The sequence below is a fragment of the Poeciliopsis prolifica genome, unplaced genomic scaffold (genome assembly GCF_027474105.1).
Source record: "Poeciliopsis prolifica strain line A6 unplaced genomic scaffold, Auburn_PproV2 SCAFFOLD024, whole genome shotgun sequence".
NCBI lineage: Eukaryota > Metazoa > Chordata > Actinopteri > Cyprinodontiformes > Poeciliidae > Poeciliopsis > Poeciliopsis prolifica.
This window is the reverse complement of record NW_026562399.1, coordinates 7,097,848-7,115,338: the sequence shown is the minus strand read 5'-3', so window position 1 is coordinate 7,115,338 and position 17,491 is coordinate 7,097,848. Positions and strand designations below refer to the sequence as shown.

The 17,491-nt window shown below is 41.5% G+C and overlaps 1 protein-coding gene across 1 annotated transcript; it reads right to left on the bottom strand.

Moving 5' to 3' along the window:
- Positions 1 to 832: 832 nt before the first annotated feature.
- On the bottom strand, positions 833 to 2,217 carry bhlha9 (basic helix-loop-helix family, member a9). Its single transcript, XM_055046748.1, has one exon. It carries the CDS (start codon positions 2,048 to 2,050, stop codon positions 1,247 to 1,249), a length of 804 nt encoding a protein of 267 aa, XP_054902723.1. The 5' UTR covers positions 2,051 to 2,217; the 3' UTR covers positions 833 to 1,246.
- Positions 2,218 to 17,491: the final 15,274 nt, after the last annotated feature.

Sequence of the window (17,491 nt, the reverse complement as noted above, 5' to 3'; positions counted from 1 at the left end):
TTTCCACCGAGCACGCACCGGCTCTCTCTGTCTCAAGGTCCTTGTTGTTAGACCTCCAGGATGTTCAAAAAAAGAAAAAAAGAAGAAGAAAAAAACTCCTAACACACCCAAATCCACCTGCGGGCCGGTGCAGCCCAGCAGGGGATTTCACTGCGCTGATGACGGGGCGCACTCTTCCTTCCTGAACCCACATAAATCTGTCGATGGCTTCTGTCTTGGAGTCTAACATTAAAGCTGTTTTCCATCATGCCGAACTGCAAGGAAGGGAAAGCTATTGTGAATTGGCATGGCCTGGTGTAGCTGCAAGCACTGGCCACGGCTGGGACTCACTCCTTGTTTTTACACAACCTCCATCATGACAAGGCCGATTACTGCCATTGAAGAGGCTTATTGGTAATAACCTACCCACTCGCGACGCATTCGTTCTTCTTGAAAAGCACTGTTCACACTCTTCTACTGCGCGCTGATTTATAGTTTGAACCTCTGCCACAGTTGTACTCTTGCCTCTGTTGAACTGCGTGTAAATTCCACCTTGACTTCTCTTCTCAGAGAAATGACAAGAATGGACTTGCAAGGACATTTCCACTGAGCAAAGGACCTCTGTCATCTCACAGAGTACGAGAAACTACCATCCTGAGGCTATAATCAAACACACACGCACACACACACCTCCAAGCATTCTTGCACACTTTGCAGGATTTGTGTTGGTTCAATCGTGAAACTGCAAAAAAATAAATGGAGGCAATAGTCATTTAGATTAGACATTTAATTTCAGAGTTCAAAGAAGGATGCATGAGTTATTTTGCAAAAGCAAAATACATTTTAATGTTTCTTCAACACGAAATAACAAAATAAATACATTGACAGGTGCTGCAGTTTTGAAGATGAGGTTTCTACAAAATAAAACGCTCACAAAGCAGTTCTCTTCACAGTTCTCTTCATTTTTCAAGGTCTTACATCAAGAAATGTAACAAACTTTAACAACTGCAAGGAATGACATTGATCTGACACTGTGTCATCCTTTTCGACAAGCATGCTTTCCAGTGGTTTAGATTAAACCTTTAGAAATGCTGGCTCATAATACGTTCCCCCCTGCAGTCCACAGAGTCCAGTTAGCTGGTTCTGAGTCCAGTAGTTTCATTTATGGAAGTCTGTTGCTGCTGTCCGGTTCTCTGGGCTCACAGTAGAACCTGAGCCTGTTACAGTATATCAGAGCACAGAGGGAAGCTGTGCTCCTGCATGTAGTTCACCTGCCATATGGAAGCCCCAGAGTAGGAGGTGGCTCCACTAAACTGTCCACGTATCCTTGAGGACACTGGGTCCACATTCCCGACTGATACCCCAACCCTTCACCCATTTGAGGGTATCGCAGCGGACTGGGCGGGTAATAGTCAGGGCTGTTGCAGTGTCCAGGAGAGGTGTAAAAATGCCCCTCGGTCGGATAACAAGGGTAGTGTGGTGAAGGTGGACATGATGTCACTGCGTTATCCATGTATGCATGTAGCTCCGCAGCCAGCCTGTGGAGGTGAGGCCCCTGTTGCGGCTGCAGCTGCTGAGAGATGGATGCGTGCCAGGGGACGTAGCTTTGATGCTCCAGGCGAGGAACTGCAACTCTGGTCTGCTCCAGTCGAGACCCTCCCACCACAGCTGGTCCTGCAGGTGACCTGTGGCATTCCCGGTGACTGCATGGCTTGTTGGGAGGATTTGAACTCAGGAATATCGAGAGGGCAGAGATGCGGTTGATGGCCCTCTGCAGGGTGGCGATCTTAGACAACCGTTTGCCACTCAGGTCATGATTCAGGGCAACTCGGAGAGCATTGAACGCTTGGTTGTAGTCCATAATGCGCTTTCTCTCTCGTACATTAGCAGCCATTCTCCGAGCCTTCGAACGGACCGGTCTGTTGCGCTTCTTGTTCTGGCCTTCCTCAGGGTCGCTAGGACTGCCTTGGAAAGGGGGTTTGACACCTCCATCGTCATCGCCTTGTCCCAGCGCGCTGATCTCGAGCTCTTCCTCAGAAAACTCTGAACCAGTGACACTGCTGCAGCTCATTGTGTCAGTAATGTGAACACCAGACAAGTCCGAGCAAAGTCTGAGAGCGGAATTCGTTGGCTAGAAGTTGTCTGCCTCATCAACGCGCTTCCTTGGTGTGTTCAGTGAGTGGGGCTGTCGGTGTTTGCTGCTGCCCGAGTATTCTCTCTGTCTTATTCCTCTGGTGCACCGTGGTTACCTTTACCTCAAGAAGACAGGTTGGTCTGCTTTTTAAAAGATCTTGGAGTCACATGGTACAATCATTTGAGAGGAAAGATATACTCTCTCTCCCCTTCCAAGTTTATGGGTGCCCTGCAGGCAAATGGCACTGTCACCTCCTCCTCCTGCGCTGACTCTCCCTCACATCTCTCATCGTATCATCCAGAAGAGCTGCAACTACTAGATATTTACACACGCTGCATGAAAAGAAATATAGCCTTCCTTAACTGTCTGACATTACATCAGACCAACCTTTTCCTGTTTTAGGTCAGTTAGAATTACCAAAACTATTTAAAATATTCTTATATTTAACAACTTATTGATGTGAATTATTAAACTAGCTTTTTATTACATTATATCATTACCTCTATTCATACTCTTTCCCTAAAGACTTTCAGTATAGCTGAGCAGTTTTTATGGTTCCCAAATATTGGGATTTGTTTTTCCAACTCTTTCAGTTTGAAATGAAACAATCACAGTAAATCATATTCTTTGTTTCCTGCACTAAATATTGTTTACCATACATATGCTAAACGGGAGGTCCTCAACTCCAAGTCTTGGGGGTTGGTGTTCTGAAACATTCAGATGTGTCTCTGCTCCAACAAGTCAAATAATGAGGCCATTAGCAGAACTCTGGAGGACTTGACATCATGCTGAGGAAGTAATTCAACCATTTGATTTTGCTGTGTTGGACCAGGGACACATCTAAAAGTTCTAGAACACTGGCTCTTGAAGCCTGGATTTGAAGACCCCTGTCCAACTCAAGAGTTGGGGTTTAGATGCGTTCCTGCTTCAACGCACCTTATTCAAATGCTTCAGCTACCTCTTCTACATGCCAAAGATCTGCAGAGGGTCGCCAATGAGGCATCATTTGATTCCATGGAAAGCACTGAAAGTTAACGGATACCAGCCTTGAGGACTGGCTTCGGACATCACTGTCCTATACGATTGAACATTTATCAAAGTGACCTAATCTGGTGTATGTTTCCTTTCCAATCGAGTCTAGGTGAAGCAGAACCTTCTTTTCTCCAGCAGGTAGGCTTCATCCTGCCAATTAGCTGTCTCTACAGTGGCGATTCTCGCTCTCCCTGTCTCTCTGTTTGCTCAGCTTTAAGGGCCGTGTAATTTAAAGTGGCTGCCCTGAAACCCATTCCCATAAATCAGGTCTGGGCAGCACCTGAGGACCAAAGACCAAAGTGAGGCCTCCACTTCAAAGAGAGAGAAAACCAAGGGTAAATATTTCACAATTAGAACCTGTGATTGCTACTGGCCTCAACAATCGATCTTTCATCGTCTTTTGCTTGTGAGGAAAGGGTGCCACTTTGGTGGAAGTGGAGCATTCGCACAGTTTCATATATTGTAGTTTGTGTAGATAATTGCTTGTGACTTTTCAGAAGGAATGTTGGGTTAAGGCAGACAACAATCACAATAATGCACCATGTGATCTGCTTCTGACAATACATGAAGACTGGCTTATTTTGATTGTTACTGTGTCTTTAAATGAATCCTTTGACCTTTACCACAGTGTATGGTCAACGATGGGTAGATTAAAAGGAGCCTCTCAGGCACTGAACTGGGGGTCATTGAGAAACATTGCTTCCTTCCTGCTCTCTCTTTTTATTATGTGTCCAACTCTTTGAGACACCAGCCCAGTTTCAGTCCAGACCTTCACCTCTGGAAGTCCAACTTTTGAATACCAAATATTTCTCCAGTCTTTTCACTAGTATGGATAATCCAGCCAGTCATTGCTGAAGTCCTGTGTGGTCTGACCCAGCTGGTTGTATTTATCTAAACCACTAAGTGTAGCTGATTTTACACCTCTACAAGCATACAGGGCACCTTCTGAATGTCATTCTGACCTACAGGTTTTTAAACTGCTGAACACCCTCAGAGAACCCAACATGCAAACTCTATTTAGATAATCCTCGAACCCAAGACCTTCTTGGTGCATGGTGCTTCATCTTCCCCAGTGAGTTATTGCTATTGATCCATTCTTATATTTATCATTACATAATTATGTAACACCTGCATTGTGTGTAAGATAAAGTCAAACATCCATTTCTATACAATACAACCGTGAAGATAGTTGACACTTCACCAGATATTATCCTAAAATTGTGCAAGAAGTCAACTGAACAACATTCAGTCTAAGCATTTCAATATTTTTTTTGTTTATGATGTTCCATGCCTGGAAGGTTGTAAAACCCCTCTGCACCACACCTTTCTCTTTCTGATATCCCAAATATCTTCATAGCCAAAACAGTTTAAAATGTTCTGCACATGTCACTCAGCCGCAAGTGGAGCAAAGGCTTTATCGCCTGGAGTGATTTATGGCTTTACAAACATGTCAGATTTACTGCTCTGCTAGAACAGAGCATGGGGAGAATATTGCCTCGGACTCTCCCTGTCCATTCATTTCTGACAGGTGACAAGACACCAGTAATTATCAGCCGCCGGGAATAAATCAGGCAGATTTTATCACGCTGCTCGCTGTGCCCTTGATGGAATAACCATTTTCAAGCAAGGGGGAACCAGTCCAATGCCACCGAACCTAGGATTTGTAAATCTCCTGCTCAAGCCCCCATAATGACTGGTTGTTAGCCGTTTGTTATTAGAGGTCTGTGTGCCAAAAGTTATAGATGTGTATTTCCAAAGGGGTACTTACAGGTAATAAGTGAGTAAGTCCGGGTTTTCTAACCTAACCTTTGCAGAGGTATGTTAATGCATGTTATTGCTGTCTGCTATGGAATTTCTCACCTCAATAAAATCTGACCTGATAAATACAAATAGTTTCAAAAAGTTGCATTAATTGAACAATCCATAGTTGTGAGCTTTCCTAAAGCACACTTTGATTTTTGTTACCAAACGCTTTCTCTTTTTCAAAGAAAGCTTCTTATTCACATAAATAGCTAGTGTCTCGTCTTCATCATCTTATTGCGCCATTGTACTTGAGTTTCAGTCTGAATTCCTTGAAAGTCACTTTCTAGATGCCAACCATATCTATACCTTATGTGTTTTCCGTCTTTCAGAATAATACGACACACATGAAGTTATTATGCACATACGATTACATGAAGCAGCCTAGATTTGAGGTGAAATAGGAAAAAGGCACACATTTAAAGGTCAGAGGTCAAATGGTGAAGCCGAATAGTCAGGCTGAACAGTTCAAAAAAGTTCAAAGTCAGTCTCAGCCCCCTAAAAAAAGCATTAATGTGCCTTTACTTTGAAATGTCAATTTTGGGGAGTGTTCTGATGTATCATAACCTGCAAGCCAGTCAGATATCCCAAACCAGGAAAAGTCCACACAGTGAATATTGACTGGCTTAGACAGAAAACCTCTCTCCAAGGTTTTCTATCCTTAGATGGAGAAGCTTTTAAACTAATTACAATAATAAACTGAGCTAAATCCACCGTTTCATAACCAGGATCGATTGGACTTCATGGGTAATTAAATTGGGATTACGTTTTTCAGTGAAATGGTGCAATATAAATAAACTGAATTGAATTGAAGAAAAAGTCTTATTCTTATAGTGAAAAGTTCTTATAACCTGTCGACCGGAACCTTGACAGTTGTAGTTTTTACCTGGATTCCTAGAGACTTTTCTCCTTGCAGGAAGAAAAGTCCTGCAAGGTCCGTTTTGTTTGTGTACAAACAAAACAGACACAAACGTCACTACTTCTACTTCTCTTGCTGAGAATGTGTACATATATTTAATCGGTTGAATCAGTGACTTCTTTTTTGTGTTTCCATTGTGTTCTTATCAATACTTGAATGTATTCATCTGCCAACAAAGACCTGGAGTAAAACTGCCATGACTTTACAGTATAAATGTGTGAATTAATGAACGATTCAATGTATGAAAACTGCAATAATCCTCAAGTGGGTAGTTAAATACACTGTGGCGACTAATTATCTCCCTCCCATTTAGGATAATCGATAAATTATTAATGCAAAAATCTGCAAAGGGCACTGAAAGAAACTGAAACAGGCACATTTAGTTTAATCCCATGTCTCCACCAATTTGCTATTGTTAATATTTTTTATAGCCGGCGAGAACTGATCAGTCCCAAGGAGAACGCACTGAGCGGCACACTGAAAGTACCCAGGTAAAATCCAGTCAGGATTTGAACCGCAGACCTTCTTGCTGCATCACTTTTCCCACACTCCATTGAATACTCAGGACATACGGCGAAGTCGCACTTGAAAAGAAAACACACGTCTGTGTCTGGTTTGCAGAGTTTTTCAAGGACACAACAAACAAACTGTGACGACACCGCGTGAACTGACACAACGGTTATGAATCACTCTGTCTGAGATTTACCGGCAGTTGGGTGCAGTTGGCTGCTGAACTCCCTTTTGACGGCGCATGGCAGCTATAAAATCCCTGCTGTCGGGTTGAAACAATGGCCTGCATATTTAAGCAGTCTTATTCACAACATAGACTGTCATGCATCCATCAGCTATTAATCATAGAGGTGTGTTAAAGATTATTCTGGAACATTACAGAGGTTTCCAGTTGATTTGTCCGTGAGCTCAAAAGTGTTTTGATTCTAGTTGTTAAAAAAAAGAGAGAAAACTTTAATATAGAAGTTTGCGGCTTTGAAGAAAAGTTGCTCTTAAGATTTGTTGAGATTTGGACTTTTAGATTCAGTTATTTTCTTTTTTTTATTGTTTTCCTAATAGTTGCTAATTTTATCCTGTCATTTTGGTTTATTCCTTGTGTTAGTTCAATTATTCTCGTTTTTTTTTTTTTTGTCTTTTGATTTGTTTCGTTGGATTAATATTTATTTCCACCTATTGTTCAAGTTTTTTTCTCCTTTCATTCTCTTTGTTAGTTTTCACCTCACCCACCATTCTGCTCCCCATCCCAGCTGTTAATTATTTTCTCGTTTGCCTGTACCTGCGCTCCCTTGGCCAGCTGCATCCACTCTCCTGTAATTAGCTTTTCCAGTCCCTTTTGTCATTTCCGCCTTTCCCTCAGTGTTTAATTTCCTTTCTCTCTCCTTCCACACTTGTTGGATCCTTCCTTTGCTTTGGTCTCCTGTCATTTTTCATCAATTTGTGTATTTTATTATTTTTTTTTTTTTACCAATTATCTTTGTATGTTGTCTCTTCAGTTTCATTGTCAGATATTTATTTTCATCAGACCTCCGGCGTGAACAGTTTGGCACAAAAGTACCTCCTATGACTCAGCTGCTTCAAACCACAGCAGCTTGAAGTAGTCACTTTCTCTCAGACTGTATAAATCTTTCTCATAGTTCTGGAGACATAGTGAGCCAATCTTATTTACAACATTACTTAAATCCATTAAAGCTCACAGGTCTCTGACTTTGTGCGACTCTCAACGCAACACAGCATCTCAATCAGCTTCCGTTGTGAACTTTGACTGAGCCATTGCAGCAGCTTGAGTCTGTCCTTTTTATCAAATAGTTTCGCCCAAGCTTCCTTATACACATAACTTCATTATGAACTCAGTGGCTGCAAGGTGCCTAAGTGCATTGGTTCCGAAACAAACCCAATTCGTAAGGCCTACGCAATGCATCAAAGCTGGTCTGGAGTGAAATAAATAAATGTATGATATCAATGTCTATGCCCAACATACTGTTCATGGTTTGATTTCATTTCTTTAATTGACATTATTCCAGAGGTTCATTCAGATGCAGTTTTGCATTCATGATTATGTCATATATGTGGAGAGGTTTTCTGCTGGCAACATTTCCTGACTTGTTAGATATGATCATGCTGACCGAGTCCAGTGAAGTCTAAGATGGAGCTCTTTGGTTTTGTTTCATTTTTCTCTGAGCATGTCACTCTCTGACCTAAGGGTGGATTTCCATCTCTATTTGGCAGATTGGCAGAAACCACAAATGTTTTCTATTTACAATGATCAAAATTGTTTCATTTTTGTAGAAAATGGCCTTGTAACCCTTTCACAATTGATGGGCAGCGATATTGGCTTATATTAGATCATTTCTGATTTCTTTCCTTGTTGTATCCAGAACAGATGGGTGTTAAAAGATCACTTAATGCATTTTGTTGAGTTTATTTCTACTCTTAGGCCCATAAGCAACAACAAATTTAGTTTTCTGACACAACTTTTCTTTTCTTGTTGGCTTCATTTTTGCTGAAGAAATAATTATGTGGAATCTGTTTGATGTTTGTCTAGACTATAGTCTCTTCAGCTTTGCGTGAGGAAAAAAAAAAATCAGATAATTCAGATGGGATTTGCTTGCAAGGTTTCCAGGCTAAATATCTGATAACTTTGTTATAGCTTCTGTTATTGAACTGTGTTAATTCTGATGAAAGAAGCTGCCATAAGTTCAAGTTCAAAGAGTGGACACCTGATTATTGGGGTATTTTTTTACAAGGTCAGGTCATGAAGGCAGGCCAGTTGCCAGGCAGACAGAAACAGCACACTTTTGTTTTGGGCCACTAAAAATTCTGCAGTCTCTAATTTAGCCATAAGCAGAACATTACTATAACCCATGCTCTCAGTGATTTATATTGTGCGGCACAACCATGCAAATCTGTCAGCACTGATGTCATGACATGTCTAACAGTTTCCTCCCCAGAGGAATGTCAGTACATTTCCTCCCCTGTCTTAAATACTTGAATCATGATATGAATCACTCATTTTTATTTGGCTGCCATGTGCAAAGAGATCACAGCAGAAAAGTCATGCGTTGCAGTAAGTAAAGAACATTTGTTGAAGAAAGGAAAAGTGCAGGAGACTCAGCTGTTCATTTCACTCCAATTTGAGTTGATTCAGCGTTGGGCCATGCAGCTTTTCGCATTGAACAAAAATGCGCAGAAAAGGCGAGCGCTGTGTTTTCCACGGAGCATTCTTTCCGAAGAAGACAGTCATTACACCAGGTTATCATTAAAGGGCCCGTTTGGTGTGCTGGAACATGTGGTCAAGGTTAACTGTCAGGGGCCAGTTCCCACACAACCACAAGCAGTTAAAATGATGCCTTCTGACCACTTAAGATGTTACAAAGCATCACAGCAACCCTGTGGTTAAATGGGTCGAAAAGGTTTACAACGGCCTATTTAAAGGATCTGTGCGTGAAGTGTTAAGTCAAGGAAACAGTACATGTTTGACGTGCGTTAAAAGTGTTGATGAAGCGAGGGGTCACATTGTAGCTCAAGTCTGCAAAAGAAATTGTGTGCAGATTGAGGTAAATGTCCACAAAATTGTTTGTTTAAGAGTGAGGAAAGTTATTTTTGTTATTACATGGCTGCCGATAATTGCAGCTTTGTTCTTCAGGTCAGCGGGTCATAACCCTGTTTTCCCTCTGGCCAGTAGCAGCTGAAAGGGAAGAGCATCGATGCACAACATTTTCTAAGATCTAAAAAATGGAAAAGTTTTCCAGTGCTAGGCATATCTAACCAAAAAGTTAAGTTCACTAACCACTAATGTGCTAAGCAAGAATCTTAGCTCCGCTAACGTTGAACAACTAAACACATTAAAATTTGTGGAAGCTAATGCTAAATTACAAGACACATTTACAAAACTAGCACAAGCTAACACCAGACTCCTATTCTCCCAACCCAGAAAAGGATTTCGACCAGAGGATACTTACTTACTTGTCTACCAACCCTGAATAGGAGCATCTAGTTTATTTACTTTGGATCAACATTATTAGCTTTTTCTTCTTTTACTCTTTCCTTTGGTTTGGTTCATAACTCTAAAAAATAACTGTCAACATTTTAACACTACAGTTAACTATTTAACTTGCTTTGATGTGTTCTTGTGGCATTTAGCCAGTACACATTTCTGTATGTTCATGTTTGCAAAATATCTCAAGCTTAGTCAAATAGGATGCACAACATACATTTTTAAGTCATCTTGGGGATTCTCGATCCACATAGTCAGAGCCCGTTTTAGGTCAATATCCCAGAAGGTGAATCTCCACTCCAATCTCAAGTCTCTAACATACAGGATTCTCCTGAATGTTTCATCTACTCTCACCAGCTTCTGTGTTCTTTCAAGAGAAGTGTTTTTTTCCCCCTTGTTTCCATGTTTGTATCTTAATTTTTTTTTATTTTCATTTTATTTCTAGAAATGGTGCCCTCTAGTGGAAAACAGACAGCACACCACGCTTGACATATAAAACGGCAAGAAACTAATGAAAAATTACAATAACAGTGAAACATTCTTATTTGACGTCCTCTTTAAACCTTTTTGATTGTTTTTCCTGTTATATGATGCTCCTTAAAGTATTTTTTTATGTAAACATCTCTAAACATGAATTCAGTGACTCTTAAAATATAAGAAATGAAAATATGTCTGCTGACATATAATTTTTGCCCTGTCTACTTAGTGCATGTAGTCTTCATATTGGCTTACTCTGTAAGGTCCACACCTCACAAAGATCAGAATCGTTCAAGGTTAGGCTCTGAGGTAATAGGCCCTCTCTTGGTCATTCTTACGAGCATTTTAATTTTGTTTATGTTTTGTCTCATCAACATACAAAAATGATAAAGGGGAGATAAGAATGAACCCCAGGCTTGCTAAGACCATGATGTGTTCTTAAATAAACAGACATAAGTACGATTTGACAAGAATGTTTCTGATCTGAACAGGGCAAGAATTTGCTGTTGTTTTCCATAATTTGCTAGAAATATGGATACATTTAAATAATGTTGAATAACATAAATTATTGTCAAAAGTCTAAACTATTGAATTATATATATATTTTTTCCCGTAGTTAAGTGGTAAAAGGCAGGTCACATCCAACAAAATTCATTCCTGTCAAAAGTTTAAAAAAAATTTTTTACATGAAAATGTATGGTAACCATATTCAACCTTTTTGAAGCTCATGACATTGAAACATCATATATGATACCTGATATACAGAGGGGTTTAAAGTGAATATATAAGTGAGAGAGAAAATACTCACTTCCCCCTGTAGATGGTGTAAGCAGGTTGTGTTGGGTTTGGGTAACATAAAAGATGGACCTGCTCTATATTATGTTTGGGATGGGTTTTTTTTGTGTGTCATTTTGTTTGCACAAAATTAAAGTTGTCAAAAAAGAAACTACATTCAAGACAATACTGATATGATTGTATTTAATAAACACAGTTATTTAAAGACACTTTATTCCCCCAGCAAAATAAATTTTTGGATTTTGCCAAAAAGTTATTGTGTGATATTGCAATAAAATAACTTATTTGAAGGCTTTTTGCACTTGTTTAAAAGAATTTCAAACAAATGCATCTCCATCTGCATGTCTGTTAAATAAATGATACATAAACAAAAAACCAGAAAGCCTGGCCACTTCTTTGCTCCTCTACAATATGGTGTGACATGTATACTATATTGTGAGATATATATATATATATATATATATATATATATATATATATATATATATATATATATATATAGAGAGAGAGAGAGAGAGAGAGAGAGAGAGAGAGAGAGAGAGAGAGAGAGAGAGAGAGTCATAGGCTATATATATATATATATATATATATATATATATATATATATATATATATATATATATATATATATAGCGCCTATGACTCAATGCCGCATACTTGGATCATTGAATGCCTAGAGATGTATAACATCAACAAGATTCTGAGAGCCTTCATGGCAAACTCGATGAAGCTGTGGAAAACCACCCTTGAAGCCAACTGCAAACCACTTGCACAAGTGTCCATCAAATGTGGCATATACCAAGGAGATGCTCTGTCCCCGCTACTGTTCTGCATAGACCTGAACCCCCTCAGCCAAATTATCAACAAGACTGGCTACGGATACCGATTCAAAAATGGGGCCAACATCAGTCACCTCCTCTACATGGATGACATCAAGCTGTATGCCAAGAGTGAGCGAGACATCGACTCACTGATCCACACCACCAGGATCTACAGCACTGACATTGGGATGTCATTCGGACTAGAGAAGTGTGGTCGGCTGATCACAAAGAGGGGGAAGGTGATCCGCACAGAAGGAGTCTCACTCCCACAAGGAACAATAGCAGACATAGAGGACAGTTACAAATACCTAGGTATACCACAAGCAAATGGCAACCTCGATGAGGCCACAAGGAAAGGAGCCACAGCTAAATACCTTCAACGAATAAGGCAAGTCCTGAGAAGCCAGCTCAATGGCAAGAACAAAATCCGTGCGATAAACAGCTACGCCCTGCCAGTAATCAGATACCCTGCTGGAATAATCAGCTGGCCAAAGGAGGAGATAAAAGCCACAGATATTAAGACTAGAAAGCTACTAACCATGCATGGAGGGTTCCATCCCAAATCCAGCACCCTGAGACTGTACACGAGCCGCAAGGACGGAGGCAGAGGACTAGTGAGTGTGAGAACCACTGTCCAGGACGAAACATCTAAGATCCATAGATACATCAGGGACAAAGCCTCAACAGACAATGTGCTCAGTGAATGTCTCAGAGAACAGGGAACGGAGGTTGAGGTGCCAGAGATACCATCATGGGAGGACAAGCCCCTACATGGGATGTACCACCAGCAAATAACCCAAGTGGCTGATATCAGTAAATCCTACCAATGGCTGGAAAAAGCTGGACTCAAGGACAGCACAAAGGCCCTCATCCTGGCCGCCCAGGAACAGGCCCTAAACACCAGAGCAATAGAGGCCCAGATCTACCACACCAGACAAGACCCAAGGTGTAGGTTGTGCAAGGAGGCCCCTGAGACAGTCCAGCACATCACAGCAGGGTGCAAGATACTGGCAGGGAAAGCGTACATGTCTGTCTGCCATTACCAGACAGACAAAATGGTAATGGCGAACCAACCAGACATTGTCGTAGTGGATAAACATCAGAGGAAAGCCGTTGTGGTAGATGTAGCAATACCAAGTGATTGCAACATCAGGAAAAAGGAGCACGAGAAACTGGAGAAATACCAGGGCCTCAGGGAAGAACTGGAGAGGGCCTGGAAGGTGAAGACCACAGTGGTGCCTGTGGTCATCGGGGCCCTCGGGGCAGTAACCCCCAAACTGGAGCAGTGGCTACAACAGATCCCAGGAACAACATCAGACATCTCAGTCCAGAAATGTGCAGTCCTTGGCACAGCCAAGATACTGCAGAACCCTCAAGCTCCTAGGCCTCTGGTAGAGGACCCGAGCTCAGAGGATAAGAACCACCCGCGGTGGGTGAGAAGGGATTTTTTTTTATTTTTTTTTTTATCAGATAACATCTCATTCACACACACTCACACAACAAGTTCTCATGGGAACGATGCCAACAAGAATCAGATAGGATTTATTTTCTAAGATGGAAAAAAAAGCTACTGTTTCAGTTTTGGTAATTATTTGCATGTGTTTGCTAATGTACATGGTATGTTAAGTTATACCTTACCCGGTAGAGCCTGCAGCTGTACCCTCGAGATGTTCTTTTAAGTAAAAGAAATATGTATATATTTGATTTTTTTTTAATATCCAACCCTCTTTGCTATTAACAAAATTGTGGAGAGAGAAAATGTTAGCTAAACATCTTGTATCTGTGCGAGTCTGTGTTGGCGCACGCGCGTCCGGCCCAAACAAATGCTATTGGTCGGTTTACTTTTTGTTCATTTGGCGGCTTGGCACGTTTATTGTAAGCTAAAAATGAAAAGTTTGAACCCTTCCGTAGCTCTAAAATGGGTCGGGTGAACCCCGCCTGAGCTTTGTACCGTGTGCACGGTTCTGGCAGGTTCGCCAAGTTGAACAGCTGTTTTTGTGTGTGTGGTTTGGCTAACGGTTCACCCGGTTGTTCGAACGTGACCTCTGCTGGAGGGCTAACGGTTAATTCCAGCTGAAACTTCGCCGAGAGAGTAGAAATCGACCAAACACTGTGGCTTCGCCTCCTTCTCGTCCGGAAGTCTCAGACACGTGACCTGAACCTTGGGATCTCCATCACATGGGTAGGCTTTTCTTTCCTGTTTTTATTACTTAGTACAATTTGTGTATTTAAAAAAGTGTTTGTATTTGTGTGGTTCAGGTTTGCCCTTGTTTTTTGCGCATGATAAGCTGTTAATGTGATTGTGCTCTTGTGGGTCAAATGCAGTGATAGCATAATAATATCGTGCACCTGTACAGTACGAGTCAGTGCACTAAAATCTACCTTAAAAGTTTTTTGGAGAGATTGCAAATTTTTAACGGATTTACCTTTATTTATTTTTACATAAGTTATTGCTAGTTAGTAAGACACTAAATTCGATGTTGATAAATTGTCTTTCCCCAGAAAAAGCTTAATCCAACAATATTCTTGTACCACTGCTTGTCTATGATGCGCCCAGAAAACCAGTGGAGACAATGGATGATTAGTTGATACCTTTCAGAATGGCTCGGTTTGCCTAATAGACTCTGCGGTGAAGATCTGTATAATGAGACGAAAAACCAGCAACATTTTAACAGCATTGCAAAGGAGTACACGGTTACCAATATCGGAGAATGTTTCTGCAGCTGGCATCAACCAACTTCCCAAAGTTGGAAGCAGACCATAGGAAGATCCTGGTTGGGCATTTCTAACAATACCACAAGACTATAGGAAGACTGAATGTAAAGAGAGACCAGAGGAGGAAGGTGGTCATACTATGTGTCTCGGAGACCAGGTGGAGAAATAGTAGGAATTGAATCTTAGGAGAATAATTCAAGTTGTTCTATAATGGTGTAAATGTAAAGAAAAACGGAGAATGAGTTATACTGAAGGTAATCTGGTATAAACCAACCTACCCTTTGCTTCGCACAAAGGCTCTCAGCTATTAATGATTGCTTGGTGGAAACAGACTCTTGATGCTCAGGAGGTCCCAGGTGATTGAACAGCAACATCTAATGCAATGAAGGAGACAGGTCAGCGGGTACTTGATGTGCCATCACAAAGGAGGTTCACTCACACACACTCACACACCCTTAAGAAGGTTCTGGGTGGCGTTCCCCAGGTGGTATAGTGTAAACTAGCTCACTCAGTGAAAGGTTTATGGATAGGTGGTGTACTCTCAACAGAGTCCCTTTCCATATGAGGGAGAACCGATAGAGGTATCTATTGTGTACGTCAGTGTGTCTTAGTTTACAAGGAAACATACTAAGTGTTGAGGGTCCATCTAGTGTACATTTGGGAGGCATAATGTATTCAGATTTACCCATTGAAGGTTACTTGTACTCTTTTTAGTCTCTCCAGTGACACGTTGTCTGTGGAAGGGACACCAAAGCCAGGAGTTGTGTTTGCATGTCAGAATTCTTAGCAAACTTTTCAGTCTAACTTCCCAACAAAGCACGTGGAGACTTTAAAGTAACAGTATCCACCAAGCACCTACAGAGGAATGCGTGCATCAACTTTTTGTCCTATGTGGGACCTCATCTCTCCTTGAAGCCCAGGCTGCATGTTGATAGTAGCTCCTGTTGTGGCAGTTTGAACCTCTGTAGGCAATCAGGGTTCCTAGTAGGAAGATTGTAAGGGCCAAGACTACGTGATATTTGATCATTGCAGGACCATTGCCTTGCCATTGCAGCATGCTGTGTGATGGGTAGTGGAATGCTGCAGGGGGTGCTTGGAGTGTGGGCTGTGCTGTGTGCAGAGCTTGCGGAAGTGGCCTCATTGGCTGTTTAGGGTTAAAGCTCTCCTAGGGGTGGGAGGTTTGTGGCGTCTGTGCCTGGGGGCACGTGTTCAGTGTTTTTGTGCTGGTTGGACATGACCCAGTGTCTGAGCTTTTGTGTGGGTGAGGGAAAGGGAGCTGTATGCACTTCTCCCCCCCAGAAAGAAGGAAACCATCTCCTCGGACCAGGAACTGGTTGCCCCTCGGGGGATGATGATACCTGGAACTGGGAGTGTAGAGTGTGTGCTCGTGGCTCTGGTCTTTTTCGTGTCATCCTCATGTCCTGGAGGGTGAGTCTGTGGGTTCCAACACCCACTATATAGAGTTTTTTCATGGACAAATCTTAGAGACACAAGCACACTCACGCACACCCATTCACCTGAGCTTCTTATACGCTGACTAGAAGAAGTCAGTCAGCATAGAAGCCAAGACTAGCTAACCAGACTGATTAGCTAGTCTTGTTTCTTTCATACTTCCACTTCTCTGCCAGTAGTTTAGCTTTTTGGTTAATGTCATACATAACAAACTCCTCATTAATATCTTTGATCCTGCTGTATCTCCATTATTCTTGATGATTTACCCTGCTGTTGCCTGCCTGCTTCAGTTTTTATAAGTTTTTCAGTTATTGTTAATAAATTCTCTGCAGTTTTTTTTTTTCAACCTTTAAACCGCAGAACATGACAAACTTGGAATGATCCAATTGTAATTCCATAAATAATTATGTGCTAAATTTAACCTGGCCACATCTTTCAAGACACCTGCAGCACTTTTTATGTTTAATAGGCATTTCATTGGTGAAGTCATGTAATTTGTCACGGTTTTTTTGTATGTATTGTTTGTTTTCCACTTCAAAAACTTTTATGTTCATCTTGTGCTTAATTGAAACGCCGTGTTGTGAATTGCAAAGTGAGATTATTTTGGAGATCTTATCAATCTCCAAAAGAAAAGAACACAGATAAAGCCAGACTGAGCAGCAAAACTCGGTGCTTCAGGATGGTGCTCCACTTTAACCTCATAAAACTTTAATCCCTAGTTTGCTATAGTGATTTGTCTTTATTCTATAACTGGTATTTAAAAAAAAAAGGTATGTAGAAATGCTTCAAATGCTTCAACATTAGTGCAGCCCTAAACTAAAGTCACGTTTTAATTCTTAGTTTTGTTGACAACATGTGAGTGTCCTATTGAGTAGAAAAGATTGCAGAGGAAGCTGTATTAGCCTCAGAGCAGAGTATAACACGTGCCCCTTCTGTTCCAAGCAACATGCTGACAGCAGAAGAAACGCATGCGGGGTTTCTTAAAGCAGGCGAGTGATTAGTGATCCGAATCAGCCAGCTATATCTTGGACCACGGACGCACTTGTTCTCCTTCCCTTTCATTCAGCTGTTTCAGAATCGACACCTCCCCCTCTTTCTTTCCCAATTCTCATCCAGCTCCGAGTGCAGTCATTTCTAGTGCAGAGAAATGTCCCCAGTGACAGTAAGGGATGACGCAGGCTCTCTATCTGTTTCACTAACCCTCACCATCCCACCCTCCATCTCCTTGTAGCTCCAACACCATGTTTTCCCTTTTCTGACTTGCTCTCCCCTTCTTTTTTTCCTGCTTTGGTACTACCCTTTTCTCCATTTCCTCGCCCAGTCTCCCCGTCCCCCTCTCCTCTCACTGCCTCCCCCTCTCTCCC

Excerpts from the sequence above, each read along its gene's own strand:
- bhlha9 (XM_055046748.1), bottom strand. The coding sequence starts at position 2,050 with ATGAGCTGCAGCAGTGTCACTGGTTCAGAGTTTTCTGAGGAAGAGCTC.